Source organism: Hesperophylax consimilis, chromosome 10 (genome assembly GCF_061612785.1).
Source record: "Hesperophylax consimilis isolate HC1 chromosome 10, BYU_Hcon_1.0, whole genome shotgun sequence".
NCBI lineage: Eukaryota > Metazoa > Arthropoda > Insecta > Trichoptera > Limnephilidae > Hesperophylax > Hesperophylax consimilis.
In genome coordinates, this window is record NC_142845.1 from 7,624,092 (window position 1) to 7,642,309 (window position 18,218).

The 18,218-nt window shown below is 33.8% G+C and overlaps 1 protein-coding gene across 1 annotated transcript; it reads left to right on the forward strand.

Annotated features, from left to right (window-relative positions):
• The first annotated feature begins 1,738 nt into the window (after positions 1-1,738).
• On the forward strand, positions 1,739-17,905 carry 128up (GTP-binding protein 128up). The gene is made up of 7 exons (XM_089636062.1): positions 1,739-1,928; positions 2,047-2,167; positions 2,879-3,054; positions 12,663-12,902; positions 13,851-14,019; positions 14,862-15,114; positions 17,097-17,905. Exons 1-7 carry the CDS (start codon positions 1,887-1,889, stop codon positions 17,197-17,199), a joined length of 1,104 nt encoding a protein of 367 aa, XP_089492188.1. The 5' UTR covers positions 1,739-1,886; the 3' UTR covers positions 17,200-17,905.
• Positions 17,906-18,218: the final 313 nt, after the last annotated feature.

Consider the following 18,218-nt stretch of genomic DNA (forward strand, 5'->3'; position numbering starts at 1 on the left):
ATAAGACCGGCTACACACAACTGAAGTTATGTTGTTTTGAAAAACATAGTAATTTCGATTATCTGTGATGATGTGCGCTATGTGAAATATTCCTCAGATTCAAAAACTCAAATTTGCTCTTAAATTTTGAAAAAGGGAATAATAAAAACTGATGATTGTGTTAAATCTGATTAGCGATAAATTATGTACCTACCCATAAGCAGCAAATAATTTACTATTTATTTCTATATTTTAAATGTGTATTTATTTTGTTAATAATTTTGACAGATGATTTTCAATTTTACTAACGGTTTTCATTCGAAAGGTAAATTTTTGAGGTCTCACTAATTTCCCAACAAAAAATATGATAATGTAAACATTATATAAAAATATGGGCAATATTTGTTTTTGAAAGGCAATGTGATCTTGAGACAAATATGGTATAGCTTCGAAAATCCTCCAATAATTATAATATCCCGTGATGTTTCACGGGCCTGTGCTAGTAATAATAATAAATAATAATATTTGGATGATTTGTATTGCGCCGTTTTTGTGCAAAATCACCTCAAGTGCGCGAGAGTATAACATAAATTAGTAAAAAGGATTTCATTTCATTATTATTTCATGATTTAAACACATATTTTCTCAACATCAAAATATTTACTAAAACAATGTAAAAAGACATTAAGTAGGCACCCAAGTCATGTTTGTGGTCGCACATTATAACTTTATGGGCCTACCCTAATATACATCGACCAACAAATTATTCAGACAAAATCAGCAATATGTTATACCCCAGCAGGGTACACCAGGGTGGCCCTCGCCGCTTACCAGAGACAAACTAGCTGGGACAGGGGGTCATAAATTAAAAGGGTCAGAAAAGCCTCTAATAAGGACCCATCAAACTAGCTCCCAGGCTATTCCCAGGACGATAAAAACCTTTATTCTAGCACATCCTTGAAGATTTTGTGTCCTTAAGCTTTATGTCGTTGAACATTCAAAATAAAAGTCTTTTCATTCGAAAAATACAGATAACCTGAACGTATTTTACATCACTTGTCGGATTGTGAAATTTTATTTTATTTACAATTTATCGAAAAAATTTTCGTCCATCAAAATTGAATCTTCTTGCTCTATTTAAATGTGCTTTGTGTTATTTTACTTTAATATTATTTGGGATCATTGTATTCAAATTTTCAAACTATTAATTATTTAATAGTTTGAAAAAAGCTCCACCAATAAAATAGATAAATATTGAAGAAAACTTTTTCGTTGAAAAGTTTAAAGTTAAATTTTATTTGTTTTTTCGTAAAATAAGTAGTTTGAAGTTACTTTTAGTTAGCATTGTTTGTTGAACAGGAACCCCAAAACTTCCACCGACTTTTCAGTAAGTACACAGAGTAACACTTCCGACACTCGAATGCTTCAGTATAAAGTTTTCATCGTTTTTCTGAGCTCGCGCCGCGCAATCAACCCGGAGAACATCCGACAGCAAACTGAAAGAACATAGAAAGCAACCAGTGAACAATCTTCCGCCTGCATTTTCGTTGTTGCGCAAACCACCCCTGGAAAATACCTACACGTGTGTTTCTACGACAGCCTACTGATTACTGACATCTATCGGTTGTTTTTTTCAACAACGCATTATATTAGTCTAATCCTAGTTTCAAACCTTTAGCCACCTAGCGTATTGTCGTATTACTAGAAAATTCCGAGTTGTCAAAAAATTGCCTTCGTCGGTAAAAACGCATGGATTAAATTTCTTCGGTCGCGGCAGAATTTGCACGCTGCCGCTAATTTTGTGATACGTCAAGACTTTCATCTTAAACTTACATTATTTTGTATAAGGATACGGATTTTTTGATTCATCTGTTTAAGTTTGTGACCATCGGAAGAATCTTTCAATCATGGCGACTATACTTGATAAGATTTCGGGGATCGAGGCTGAGGTTAGTGAATTTAGGTTATCTGTGTAACTTCTCCCGTATTGCATGACTTTGTTCCATGTAATTCTGTTATCATTATGTTTATAATGTGTTAAATGTATTAATGTGTTTGTTTTTGCAGATGGCCAGGACCCAAAAAAACAAAGCAACAGCACAACATTTGGGTCTCTTAAAAGCAAGGTTAGCCAAACTCCGACGAGAATTGATTGCCCCAAAAGGAGGCGGCGGTGCAACTGGTGATGGTAAGTCATGCAAATGAAACTCTATTATACACTGAATGACTACTTATTTTCTTCCAAATTATCAAAAATAGTGTCTCAAACTAGACAACAAACTCAACAGTACTGATTCACTGAAGAAACCACAACACACTCGTCTTCACAATATTAGATCTCACACGGCAGTGTCAGATCGTTATTAACCTTCAATCAAGGTGGCATGCGGTCTGTCAAAATTTAACGATGATAATCAAACAATCGTCCATGTAAATAAATAGTGCCGTAAAATGTATCCACTCAAGTGTTTTTTTGGCATACTATGCCAAGTTTGCAAAAACGCTTTGAGGGATCGCTTGCCATAATGTGACAAATAGTGAAATGTAGGTGGATTCATTGACTTAAAACCGCAGTAAGCAGTTTCATACGTTTCCATATTAATATTTTGAGGAAGGGTATTAATAAAATAATATGGTACATGTAAAAATATGACACCAATCGCTCCAATCGGATCCACAGTGCACACAAATGTATTAGCCTTGTGCTTTGATACTAAAAGAAAAAATGGAACTTTTGCATAGTATATATCCCCTGACATAAATAGTTGTTTCTTGTATTGATTAAGTTGAAATCAAGTGCTGTTTATTTTATTTTTTTTGCGTATTAAGCGCGAGGCGGATGTGAACAAGTTTATCTTTATTTTTGTTACCTTCAACGTGTTTTGTTTATACATTGTAGGATTCGATGTGGCTAAGACAGGAGATGCTCGAATAGGATTCGTCGGCTTCCCTTCAGTGGGTAAATCTACACTACTCACCACACTAGCGGGGGTATACTCAGAAGTGGCAGCGTATGAGTTCACAACCCTCACAACTGTGCCCGGGTGCATCAAATACAAAGGAGCTAAAATTCAAGTGAGTTATTGTCTGCATATGATAGGCGACACATTATGCTATACGCATCATGGCTTGGCCTATTTCAGCATATCGCTCACCATACACTACCAATGGCGAATGATCATTTACTTTTCAAAGATCATTAACTAATGGAATTGCAATACGGAGAACATATGAAGCACTTGTCCGCAGCATCCTGGAATACAGCTCCATTATTTGGGCCCCTTCTGAACAAAACCATATCTTAGAAATAGAAAAAGTACAAAAAAGGTTTATGCATTACCTGTATATGAGGGAATATACATACTATCCATTCCTGTATCCATCCTTGTCCTTAACAGGAATGCTCGATTTCAATACATTAGAAGCCCGCAGAAAAATATTTTTAGGCAAACACTTTTTTAAGTTAATCTCTGGTACAATACACAATCCGCCTATGTTGAAAGAGGTTAACTTTTATGTCCCTAACAATTATACTCGTGGGAGATCCCATGCACTCTTATATGCTCCGAAAGCGAGGACTTCTGCCTATCAGAACGCGCCAATAAACAGAGCGACTCAACTGCTTAACGATTCTGCATTAGCCATCGACATTTTCAATGTCACCTACAGACAATTTTTATTTTTTATTTTTTTTTTTATTTAATATTTGTATGTTTTTTACAATAAATATACAATTATACATATTATACAGTGTTATCAAGGTAAATAATAATAGCTTTTCCTCACCATAAAGAGACGAGGCTCTTGTGTTTGGTGAGTGAATCCTAGCTCAATTATATGGAATCATGTAAGTAAGTAAATAATATATTTGCAAAACCAAAGGGATAAGTAAGAAATAGGCAAGATTTATCAATAATACAGTTTCAAGATTTGAAGGAAATAATAATAAGAGTAAGATATGGACTTTTATAGTAGTTTTAGGTAATTTTTTAATTTTATTTTAAATTCCTGAATATCTTCAATATTTTTTAGATATAATGGAAGGATGTTAAAATATGTTATACCTAGATAGAGATAGGTATTTTGTGTGTGCTTTGTATTAAGTTTTGGGATTTTGATAGTTTTTTGATATCTTGCTGATGAATTGAATTGTAAGTTATTTAACTGTATTTCTTTATAAATTTGTAGAATTGAATATTTTTTATATATATTGTCTATTGTGGGAACATTGAATATTGAAAAGAGAATCTCAGTAGGAAATTTGGATGGTTTTTTCAATATTACTTTAATTATCAATCTTTGAACTATTTTAAGTGGATTTAATATATTGTTATAAGTTCCTCCCCAGCCAATAATACCATATTGTAATATAGATTGTACAATATTAATGTACAATTCAGTAACTATCTTTTAACACATGTCACAAAATAGTAAAACTGCCTCTGTAAACTTTTTAATTTGTAATCTTCTCCATGATATATTGGTGTATAACCGTTTTATGGAGAACATGAAAAAATAAATAAATAAATATGCTGAAATAGGCCAAGCCACGAAAATATAGCGCACTTATAACTTAGTCTGTCACAGGCTTAAAGATTGTTAAGATATTGTTTTCTTAGACTGATATGATTTGAAATTTTCACGGCCAAAAGTATTATCATGATTAATTTCTGGGTTATTATGCTTCCTCCTTTAGCCAACGTTTCGGACAGAGTTACAGCGTCCATCATCAGGGCAGATGTTTAGATTGTGGTAAAGTGTGTTTTTATGTATTTAGAGGTAATACTATGTTGGGCGCGTTAATCTTCTTAGGGTTGGTTATAATAATTAGGCTTCCGAGGTTGAGGCGAAAGACTCAACTGGCTATCCGGAGGTCGCGGGTTCAAATCCCGGCATGCGCAAGTAATTTTTTATTTGATTATTTTATGTTATTTCTCGATTAAATCATTTAAAAAATTCCTGAATGGAAGATTCTCTCATGCAAGACTATCATTCAGTATTGAAACGTTGTTTGTAATGAATTTAGCCGTGTTTGGTCTCCAGATCTGAATAGCCAGGTACTTCCCCACCTTCCTCTTCTCCATCTTCTTTCCCAACCTTTGACCACACTTCAACCTCACAACATACCCCAATTGGGGTTGCCATGATCTCACTGGCTCCTGACGGTTGGGAGCAGTTAGAACTGTTGTGCAGTATTCACATAAAAAAAAAATTAATATTAAATTAATGCTATTTTTGGAATTTAGTTTTGCTGTAAGTATCAGACACCAAGAACTATTAACTCTTAAACCCTACCACTCTGGGAATGTAATTATTCCTACCACGGGGTACTGAAGTACCCCGCGCAAAAAAAAATTATAAAATAAAAGTGTTTGATATTTTTTAAAATATTATTCTTATTATGGCAAAGTAATAAGAAAAGACAATAAAATTTATTAATAAAAACTAATATAAATTTTTGTCGTTACATGAAGGACAGATTTGGTATTGATGGTCAACACAAATATGGCGGCGACAAGTGTTACAGACAGATCGAGATTTTTTGTCCTTTGTGCGCGGACAAAAGCAGCAGCGACCAGGTTTGGGATTATCAAGGACCGGTCTATGATCTTCACTATGCATATTCAAGACTGCACGTATATTTTCTCTGATATCCCGGGGTAAACTTGGCCATTGTAATTTTGCTCTCATATGAGGCTTTATGAGTGCCATTGACAAACTCTTAAGAAATTCACGCCGCTTGGTTATTTTCTCTTTATCAATGTTAGTTGACAGCTAGAATATGACACAAGAGTTGACACCAACGGCATTTAGCAACCCGTAGAAGAGACACATGGGCCACCTTTTGATCTTCCTGGACGTCGAGTACTTCTTACAAAGTTGTTCGAACACATCCACCCCTTTGGTTTTATTATAGAAATGTATTATTTCTGGAAGGTACACTTCATTATCCTTGTCAGGGCTGTCATACACGGTGGACAGCATAATTACAACTTTATTCTTAGCTGACTTCAGAGGACAATACGATAAAAGTGTGAGAGGTCCGTCGTAGGCAAACATTGATGTGCGTTTCTCTCGATTTTTAGTGTCCAAGAAAACAGGAGAAATTTCTCGTTTATTCTTCTTTACAGTTCCAACTAATGTTATCCCTTTTTCCAGTAACTTCTTGGCTGTGGGTATAGACGTGAACCGTCTGTTCGAGTCTGGGATGCCATATCTGAAAACAATACAGACACCTCATTACACTGCATACACTGTCATTACATTCATAACACATTATTAGTCCATGAATGTCTCGTTATTGGGCGCAGGCCCTCCCTATAAACACTGTACTCTAACCATTATCACAAAGTAAAGTAAATCATAAATAATGTGTAAACTTACCAGAGAGATGTCGAAAAACAACTTCAGTAATTCAAGTAAAACTGGAAGGAAGAACTAACACTATTCCTACCACGGGGTACTGGGGTACCCCGGAACACCTGTGTACGCGACTGCACTTGCCGGGCAGTCACGGCTTACTGACGTACTTACTCGCCAATTATTGAGAGTAGATTAGCTAGAACGATTTTTGCAACAGTGGAATATTGTTAAAATTGTTGATATTTTAAACACCAGGGGGGTACTCCAGTACCCCAGGTAGGGTTTAAGAGTTAAGCTGATCCATGTTGTCTATGTGATGACGGACATTGCAACCCTGTCTGAAACATTGGCAAAAGAAGGAGTAAGCGCAACACAACATCAAAACCCGTAAATTAGTAACCTGTAAGGGCCAGTAAGAAACTACACTAAATTAAAATTAAAATTTGTTAAAGCCAACACACAGAAAATACCATTCAATAAAGTGATATTTTTATTTTTGTCTTTAACTAACCCAGTAGAGGTAATATCCTAAGGCAACATGAATGTACAGGGAGGACACTGCGATTGCAGTGTTTTGTTCCTTTCATGGGCACGATTCTTCAACACTGCAAATGCAGGGCTCCGGCCCAAAGGCCCAGTTGGCATCCGAATTGTTTGGCTAAAAAATTGTCCTTCACATCCGAATTAATTTTGTACCAAAAGTTTTAAGTGCAGTGGTGTACTAAATCTTACATAACTTTTAAACTAAACATGCAAACGAAACAATCTTTTTTTAATTTACTTGTGCATTGAATCAAGGTATGTAAAAAATGTATGCATTGTTTAAAAAAAATAATAATATGATTAAACGAGGATATGAAATTATTTTTTTTTCAAAAACCAATTTTTTTTCTTCATTTTTTTCTTCATTTTTTTATAATTGGATTAAGAAAAGTTGTACATTAATCATAATTATTACCATAATATATTTTTTTTGCTATTTGGGCTCTTGTTAGCAGCCCAACATGCGTTTTACGAACAAGCTTGTCAATTCCCGAACCACACGCCATTTTGAAAAAATTCAATGAAGCTGAAATATAACAAAATTGCAATCGTAAATATCAGGAAAAAATTGTACCAACGGAGTCCTGCCAATTACTACGAAATAAATGCTTAATTATCTACAGAGCGATTGGCATTTTAAATTTTAAACACAGATGTCAATAATGTATACCTTTTTCGTTTTTAAGCCGACAGACATCAGACCCTCAGTCGTTTGATTTTAAGACACATCGCCGTACACACGCCGGGACGGCGTCGTTTGAGGCCAATGGGTTAAAAATACTTCTTCTAGGTAGTTCGGTAAAACTGTGGTGATATCAAAATAGCAGATAATTATACTAGAAGTCAACATAAAAGCGTTGGTTAGCCATTTGAAAAATTTATACTTCTGGTTAAACCATGTTAATAAAGCACTAAAACCTTTGTTTTTTTTATGAGTACCGCACAAGAATCCCAACTGCTCCTAAGCGTGCGGAGTCAGTGCGATAATGACATCCCCAATTGGGGTACGTTGTATAAGTGAAGGTAGTGCTGAGGAGGAGATTTATTTATTTATTTAAACGCCCATTGGGCTTTTACATACATTGTTATTAGTGTTATTACATTAACTATGTGACATTGAAAAGTTTACGTACATATATAAATAAAATAGTTATTATATCTGTAGTACATAAATGTTTTACAAATAATACAGAATACCATTATGGAGAACAGTTTTTTTTTTCTTTTTTTACTTACTTAGAAAAATAAATGGATTGAAATTAATCAGCATTTATAGGGACTTAAAATCATATTCGAATTTTTATTTAAATTACAATATTAATTTGTAAAGTTAAAACATATATATTAAAGTTAAAAAGTCATAAAAGAAGTCATAAAAGAAAAGAGTGAAAAAACAGAAGCTAAAAAATGGGTTTTTTACTATGGAGTGGAGAAGTCATACATATCAGCAAAGTGTTTATGTAGATTTCGTTTGAGCACTGCTACGGAATCTCTAAATATATCAACAACATTACCAAATTTATTACCAAAATTTTGTATTCGATTTAACGATATGTGCGCATGATAATTAGATTTGAAATTGTTACAGAAAAAGGTGGAATTTTGTCTCGTATTTTTGGAAGGTACAAATAATTTTATTGTGGCAAGAATTTCAGGGCTGTCGATTCTATAATTAATAATTTTATTTAGTAGAACAAGGTCGGAGATAATTCGCCTATCTGATAGCGTAATCAAATTTAGTTGATGCATGAGTTGGATATAATTTATATTTTGGATTGGAATATTTAGTTTAAAGTTAATAAATCTTAAAAATTTGTGTTGTACCCTTTCAATATTGTTGGAATGTACTTTATAAAACGGGGACCAAATAGGCGAATTATACTCTACTTGACTTCTTACTAAAGATGTGTACAGTGTGTTCAAACATTCTAGTGACTTGAAGTCACATGCGGTTCTACATATAAACCCAAGCATTTTTAGGGCTTTATTTGTGATTTCATTTATATGCGGATTGAATGTTAACTGTTCATCAAATATAACACCCAAGTCCCTGATTTGAGTGACAGCTGTCAATTTTACATTATTGAGCGAATATTCATAAATTGTATGATTTCGTATTTTACAAAAACGAATGACCTGACATTTTTTAATATTAAGAAACAGAGAGTTGATGATGCACCAACGATATAGTTTATTTAAATTAAGTTGCAAAGTATAACAATCGTCTAAACTGCGTATTGTTTTATATATTTTCAAATCATCTGCGAAAAGAAGAACTTCTACATCTTTAAATATGCTAACAATATCATTAATAAATAACAAAAAAAGAATTGGTCCCAGGTGAGACCCCTGAGGGACCCCACTTGTGGCTTCGAAAATGTAAGATTCCACAGATTTTATTTTGACACATAGCTCTATTTTACTAAGATAACTTTCAATCCAACTTAACAGATTACCCTTGATACCCAACATACTTAATTTTTGTACAAGGATATGTCGCCTAACTTTGTCAAATGCTTTGGAAAAATCAGTATATATTGAATCCACTTGATGCTTCAAGGCAAGAGAATCAGTTATGTAATTTTCGTATATGATCAAGTTACTTAGGGTGGATTTACCTGTGATAAAGCCATGCTGGTTGGGTACAATAATATTATTAATTTGTTTACATATTACATCTAGGACTAACGATTCAAATAGTTTGGGAATAGCGGACAATATACATATTGGTCTGTAGTTCGATACATCGCTTTTATCTCCCTTTTTATGAATAGGCGTAAGATAGCTTTTTTTCCACTGTTTTGGAAAACACCCTGACGACAAAGACTTATTAAATAGTAAAAATAATGGATAAGTCAAACTGCGAACACAAGATTTTAAATATATTGGAGGGAAACCATCCGGTCCAGCGGATTTATTAGTATCTAATGCTTTTATAGCCTTTTCTATAGCGTTTATTTCAATAAAACAATGGTTTAGGTTAAGTGATTCTTCAAGTGATATATCATTTGGGATTTCATTATCGGTAATATTATCATCATAAACACTTTTGAATAAATCTGCAAAAAGATTGACAATGCCTTCGGTATTATCCGCACAATTGTTATTCAGATACATAATATTTGGTAAACTACCATCATTTTTACGCTGAGCATTAGAAAAGTTCCACAATTTTTTGACATTATCATGAACCTCCATTTCTATTAAACTAATATAATCATTATAACATTTTTTAGACAATTCTTTGCACTGCTTTCTTATGTTAGTAAACATTATATAATCATCGACGTTTCTAGATTGCTTATATATTCGGTGAGTTTGTTTTTTAGTATAAATCAATTCTTTTAATTCTTTTGAAAACCATGTAGGGTAAAGGGATGCAATAAAATTAACTTTTGGAACATGACGTTCTTTTGAAGTGTTTAGGATTGAATAAAATTGTTGGACTTGATTCACAATATTGTTTTCATCTTCTAGAAATGACCAGTCTATATGGTCAAGATAATCAATTATATTTGGGTAGTCAGCTTTTTTAAAATTGTACGATGAAGTTTTTAATTTCTGCAATTTTCTAGACTCATTTGTGATAATAATATCTAACGCGGGATGGTGTTGGTCTAAAGGTAACAACAATTCATCCGATTGTTCTACCACTGTACTTAAGTCACTAGAAAATACTAGGTCAAGCATTCGGTTATAAGAATTATGCACTTTATTTAACTGTTTTAGTCCTAGGAAAAAAGACATATCAAGCATTTCCTTAGATTTGACACACTGCACTTCTGTTTCGTTAATAATCACTTCATTGTTCTTATCGAAAGACCAGTCGATTTTCGGAAGATTGTAGTCGCCTACAATTATAAATTTGGCTTTAGGATATTTATATTTTAGTGTTTCTACATCCTCGATGTGGTTCTTGTATATTTGCAGATCTGACATTGGTGGAATATAAGTACAAGCGATAATGATTTTTGTGGATGAAATATTTAGCATTACAAACATCTGTTCAACGCTTTTGTGTTTAACTGGCAATTTTTTAGATGAAATGTTTTTAGATATGCACACCATTACACCTCCTCCTTTTGATTTGTTGCTTGTAATGGGGTCACGGTCAAGACGATAGATGTTGTATTTATTGAGACCTAATTCCGATGAATTGATGTCCTCATTTAACCATGTTTCTGTTAATAACAAAATATCATGTGGGAATGTGGGAGAAGTTATTTTAAGATGTTGTAATTTAGTTCTCATTCCGCGGACATTTTGGTAGTACCCAAACAATTTTAGGTGCTGTTTAAGTTTTTTGGCACGTTTTTTATTATTTTTGGAACAGAGTTTATGTACTTAATTGTTATGTTTGTTTCCCCTTCCGCTTTTCTCGTTTCAAACTCTTTCCAAACATCCGTCATTTGTTTCCTTTGCAGCTCCGTGAGATCTTGTTTAACTTTGATGCCATTTTTCAGTTTATATTTATTTATGATTATTTGCTTAGCTTGATATGAATCTTGGAGTTCTACTTTTATTGGCCTGATCTTGTCAGTTTTTCTTACGCCAAGCCTATATATTTTAGAAATATTTATCTGTAGTGTATCATCGATAATTTTTAACGTTGAACATACTTTGTTGTTGTCATCAGATATCCTGTTGGTTTGATTCTCGTCTCTACTTTCAGGTACGTTCAGCAGAATTAGATTTTTCGAACGTAAATTCCTTTCTGTTATCTCGGTAATTGCGTCACATATTTCCATTGAAGTAGATTGAGTAGTTCCAGTTATTGCAGGTTGGTTATTAATAATATTTTTGTATGCGGATAGTTCACCCTCCATAGTCCCCATCTTCACTGCCATCTGTCCCGCGACGCCCAGTAACTCGGTAGTTTTTGGCATTATTTTTGCAAGTTGTTCTTTATTGAACTTATTAGATGAGTCGGTAATTATTAAATGTATTTGGTTAATAATTTCCTGAGCCTTCGCCATACATTGATTAGCATCCATTTATCCATCGGCTTGCGGTTAAACAAGCAGCCTCCAAACATTGCCTACCGGAGAAAGGATAAAGGAGGAATTAATCTTAATACTACAGTGAGTTTTTTTTAAATTTTTTTGCTTGATTGCCAATATGGCGAAGAGGCTGGTGGGGAAGTACCTTACTATTCAGATCTGATATCAATCAAATACCAATTTTGAGCAAGAATTATACATATATGTATACAATGTTCAGGTCTTGTCGCATTTCTTTATAAGACTCAAATTCTTTGAATTCCTTATTTAATGTTTAATCCTCTTTTGATGAGCGTTGAAGTCTGTCAGTTGGCTTTTATGTATAATAGCAGTGCGAACTTTTACCTTAACTTTTTATTAAAATTATGTACATGTAGGTACACTTAGGACGGGTTGTTTCGGAGAATTTGAACAATTCATCAAATTTCAACGTTCATTTTCGGGTTCTGTGAAAGACTTATTCAAGTTCTGTTTTTATATAATTGTAGGCTAGTTGCTTGACAAAACTGAAATAAAAACAGGACTTGAAAAAATCTTTCACAGAACTTGAAAATGAACGTTGAAATTTGATGAATTGTTCAGATTCTCCGAAACAACCCGTCCTTAGTGTAATTTGATGACACCTCTTAAAAGCCGATAAGTATCATCGCTGATGTAACAACGGCTAATAAATAGGGATTATTGTTTACCTAAAGGTCATAATGAAGTCTGCTTTTCCTTCTTGCCCAAATGTTTATTTTTGATTGGTGGATGCTAATCAAATGGTTTTATTTTCAGTTACTCGACTTGCCTGGTATCATTGAGGGCGCCAAGGACGGCAAGGGTAGAGGTCGTCAGGTAATCGCCGTGGCACGAACCTGCAGTTTAATCTTCATTGTGCTGGACGTCCTCAAACCACTGCAGCACAAGAAGCTGCTGGAGCACGAGTTGGAGGGCTTCGGCTTGCGGTTAAACAAGCAGCCTCCAAACATTGCCTACCGGAGAAAGGATAAAGGAGGAATTAATCTTAATACTACAGTGAGTTTTTTTTAAATTTTTTTGCTTGATTGCCAATATCCCACTTTTCTGTACGGTGTAGAACAGGGGTAACTTAGTCACCACTCGTGTAGCGGCTGTAAGAAGGGATTTGTTAATGTCGGTCTCGAAGTGCCAGAATCCATCCATTCTTATGTATCTGACATCAACGTTTAACCTTTTTAATGCCGGAAGGTATTAGAATAGCTGTGCACAGCTGGTCGTGAATTTTTTGGCAAAAATTAGATCACTGTAAAGTCGGTAATATGTATTAATAAACTGTAATATTATAGATGTCTTTATGTGTCATTTATGTGTTCCATCTTATCCTAAATAAGGTGGAACACATAAATGTTCCATCGTTATTCTAAATAAATAAATTCATAAAGAAGGGCAAATTAATGCGCTAATCTTGTATGGCCGGCCTGCCGTACACGGCGACGAAGATCCCGTGAACCCACTTACGGCACAGAACCGGTTAAAGAATGTTTTGTTTGAACATGATACAGTGCTTATTTCTAACAATATTTAATGTCTGCATTAATGAACGAGATTAGACTAGAACATTTAGATGGATTGGACTTGTAGAGTGAATTTACAAAGAATAGAGCATTGTGATTCTCAAGTGAATAGATTAAGAAGTCGGGGATGTTCTTGCAATATGTAGCGCAGTGGTCAATCAGGTTAATCAAATACTCGAATAGTCAGATTGTCAAAATAGTTTTTATAAGTGTAGACGAAGCAAGGAGCATGTTCAAATGGAGTTATGTATTAGTCTGTGTCCGCTATTATTACCCACCTATATTATGTCATCTAGTTAAGAAAGGTGACCTTATAATATAGGTACACTCAGCACGGGGAAGCCACCCAGTGAGGCCAACATTACTGGATAATTATGAAATGTAAATAATATTGCACCAAAATAAAAATATATGTGTGTGTGTATTCCAGTGTCCACAAACAGAATTAGACCTGGACCTGGTGAGGTCCATCCTGTCTGAATACAAGATCCACAACGCCGACATAACGCTGCGCTTCGATGCCACCAGTGATGACCTTATTGACGTCATTGAAGGAAACCGCGTCTACATCCCCTGTATCTATCTACTTAACAAAATTGGTAAGACACTTTGAATGTTAATATACGTCTTGAATGTGAAACAATAAATTTATAGGGAAACTCCTACTACGTGTTTTATTATGCCATTTTATTATTACAGGTTAAGCATCAAAAAAATGACCCGAATTAAAAAAAATTTATCGTTTGGACCTCATATATTATACATTACTTTCGGTTTTACAAACATACATACTATGTTTTCCTCGTTCATATTATGTATTAAGTTTTCAAGGGTTTTTCTCATGAAAAATTCTATGTTTTTTACCACTGTTTGGAGTGGAATTTACTTTCTGTATAGCCTTAGTGAAAAAACATCGGTATCAAAATCAAAACCGAATTAAAACGTTGCTTGAATCGGTCATGACTATGTTTAATGACCAAATCTAAGTAGCGAGTTCCACTGGCTTTAGTATCTCTTTTATGCATGTGAATACTGTACAAGAGTCCCAACTGCCCCCTACGGTCTACTAAGGCATTCTTGATTGGGGTATGTTGGGAAGCTGAAAGTATTAGGTAGGGGAATGAGATGGAGAAGAGGAAGGCGGGGAAGTACCTGGCTATTCAGATACGGTCATCAAACACGGCTGAAGCTATTAGAAGCAAAGTTTCAATTGTGAATTGTGGTCTTTCGCCAAGGTGATACTGAGAGTATCTTCAACTCTAAAATGTGCTGCAAATATACTATATTACACAAATTAATTAAATAAAAATTTCTTGCCCGCACAAGTATTTGAACCGGGAACTTCTGGTTTTGTAGTCGAGAGCCCCTCGACCGTAGAGGCCGTCATTTGTTTTATCAACAAACCATATACGGTTTTTTATTATGTTGGTAATTGTTTTAGATCAAATATCCATTGAGGAGCTGGACGTTATATACAAGATCCCCCACTGTGTGCCTATCTCGGCGCACCACCGCTGGAACTTTGATGACCTGCTGGAGAAGATGTGGGAGTACCTGAAGCTGGTGCGCATCTACACCAAGCCCAAGGGACAGCTGCCCGACTACAACTCACCCGTGGTGCTGCACAGCGAGCACACCAGCGTCGAGGACTTCTGCAATCGGTTGCATCGCTCCATCATCAAGGAATTCAAAATGTAAACACTTTTTACTGTTATTCTTTCTCCACAAACTAATCAAAGTTCCCTGACTCATGATAAGTAATAATGTGGCAACTGGAAATAGTTGCGTTGACCCAGGAATTTCAGACAGAATCGGAGCTAATTTTATGACTCAGAGAACACCGTTTGACAGTTTTTGCAGCTATCCAATGTGAAAAAATTTTAATTTTGCAAGACAGTATTTTTATCTCTAATGTTTAATGATTACTAACGAACACAATAAATAAAAATAACCTTCACTTTCCTACTTAAAAATGCATTTTTTCACTCTCCTGTAAATTTTTAATATTATGTACTGTCAAATTTGAGGTATTGAGGGCCCAACGACGATATGTACATAATTACGATTTCTTCTGTATTTCACTGGATGCATTCTTTAATATCTTTAACGATATTATTGAGCAATTTCAGTATGCATTGCTTGCTTTTACATAATATTTTTTTAATGATTTTATTTCACATTAATGAAATCTTGAACTATGCATTCAATTTCATATATGTATGTATGTACAGTAGAACCTCGTTAATTCGAAATCCAGCGGACATCAAAAATCAAATTTCGAATTATCGAATTCCCACGTAATTCGAAATTTTATGAACAAAAAAAAAAAAAAACGGCTGAAATCGAGTTCCTCGGCCGCCCCTTCAGATTAAGGTGGTATCTTTCGAGTAAACTCGTATTAATACCAATTATTCCCGTTTAAATCGAATTTTTGCTGCCAATTTCCGTCTCGACCTTCAAGTTCAGTTATTCTAAGCAAATTCATAAAAATACCACACATTTCCGCATAAATCAATTTATCGCGGCCGATTAACGTCACGGCCGGTCCTTTTAACTCGGATATTCTAAAAATACGATATATTTATGCGTAAACCGAAATTTCGCGACCGATTTCGGTAGCGGCCGATCCTTTAAATTGAGATATTTGAAGTAAATTTCGTAAAAAATACGTCAAATTTCCGCATGAATAGAAATTTTGCGGCCGATTTCCGTAGCGCCGGATCTTTTAACGCAGATATTCAAAGTAAATTTAGTAAAAAATACAATATTTTCCGCGTAAATTGAAATTTCCTAGCCGATTTCCGTCGCGCCGATCTTTGAAATTCAGATATTCAAAATAAACTCGTAAAAATGCAATATATTTACGCGTAAATCGCATTTTCTCGGCAGATTTTCGTCGCGGCCGGCCTTTTAAATTCAGATATTTGAAGTATATTCGTAAAAATATGTCGTATTTCTGCGTAAATTGAAATTTAGCGTTCGAATTCCGTCGCAGCCGACCCTTTGAATTCAGATATTTGGTGTAAATTTATAAAACTACGGCGTATTTCTGCGTAAAACGAATTTTCTCGGCCCCTCAAACTCGGATATTCGGAATAAATTGGAAAAAATACGACATTTTAGTGTAAATCGATTCCGATTTACAAAATAATAATACTTATTAGGGCGATGTATAACCACGTAAAAATACACTTTTCGGCATTTTACCATTATGGCTGTCTTTTAGATTCAGATTTATGAAATTTTATGATTTATTTTTGCAAAAATCGAAGTTTTTCGAATTACACAAACAAATTTTCGTAAATAAATTTTGAATTAAGAATTAACGAATTTCGAATTAAAAAACCATTTTCTATGAAAAACATTTTCTGTGGATATTTTTTTGGCGAAAATTTCGAATTACGCGTTTTTTCGAATTATCGGGGTTCGAATTAACGGAACACTGTACTTGAATATGAATTATTATTGTATTACATTTAGTCACAGTTTGTGTCAGATATTATTTGATTGACTATTGATATAAAATTTTCCCATTCTTTTCATTACAATTCTAAAACAGTTATTTTACAATTTTGTTATTTATTAAAATTTTTGTTATTTTATGTGTGTGATTATATTTTCTATGTTGTCTACCTGTCTTGTACGCCAAAATTAATCGTTTTCTTCTATTTTCCAGTGCTCTGGTCTGGGGCTCATCTGTGAAGCATCAACCCCAGAAGGTGGGAATAGAGCATGTCCTCAACGATGAAGACGTTGTGCAAATAGTGAAGAAGGTTTAACCAATGACTGAACGGAATCTTTTGAACATTTAATCCAAGTGAAAATTAATTACATAAGTGATTTTGTGACATTAACGCTAGTTCTATGATTCTTTCTAAAACATCACCAGATAAATTCTTTGTCATTTTTAAACAACTGATCAGCTTGTATGAAATTGTCAAAACAATTATATTCCCTATTCCCGTGTACATTTTAAATACCCACATAATTGTTATAAAATTTCCATTAATTAATTAATTACTTACAACCAAAAATTACACTCTTGGTTGTTTTTATAATTTTTGGTTTTCTTTGTGGTTAAATCTATCTATCCTCTTAATTAGTGCCCTTTTATATTTTTTGGTGCATTTTGTAATTTTTTTTTTTTTACTTTAGTATGTGCATGACCCTTGCTCATAAAAAATAATTAACAAATCTTTTGATACAAATAAGTTTGTAAGACATAATATTTTAATATTATTTAGCACAAGCAATGTGACAAAAAAACTAAATTTGTAAATACTATTGTTATTTCAGTTCTTGCAATATTTAGCAAAAGTAACAGACTGAATAATGTATTATTTCAAAGATTTAAGGAATTTTATTAAAATGAACTGAAATATAATTTTCTCGTTTCCTTCGTTACAATCTTTTTGGAACTTCGTTACGCAAAATTTTCCAGAATAAGTAAAATTTGTACTTATGTAAAATTTTATCATTCGCATTAAAAATACTTTTTTTGAATTTATTTATAATTGCATTGAAAATAAAAAAAATATATTTTCTGTGAGCTTTGTGTTCATTGTTTGTTTAGTCATTTGACATGGTATTTATTACCTACACCTAAATAGGTTAGCCAGTGGGTTTTTCCTTGCTTTACATGGCAGAGGTTTTCAAACTTTTTCTAAAGCAACACCAATGTGATGTACATAGTTGTGACACATGTGCATAACCCTGCTGATTCACACAAGCGTGAAATTATGGTAAAGTATTTTCAAGAGTTTAATGTTTTGTTTAATTTCATGAGCTATTTTATTTT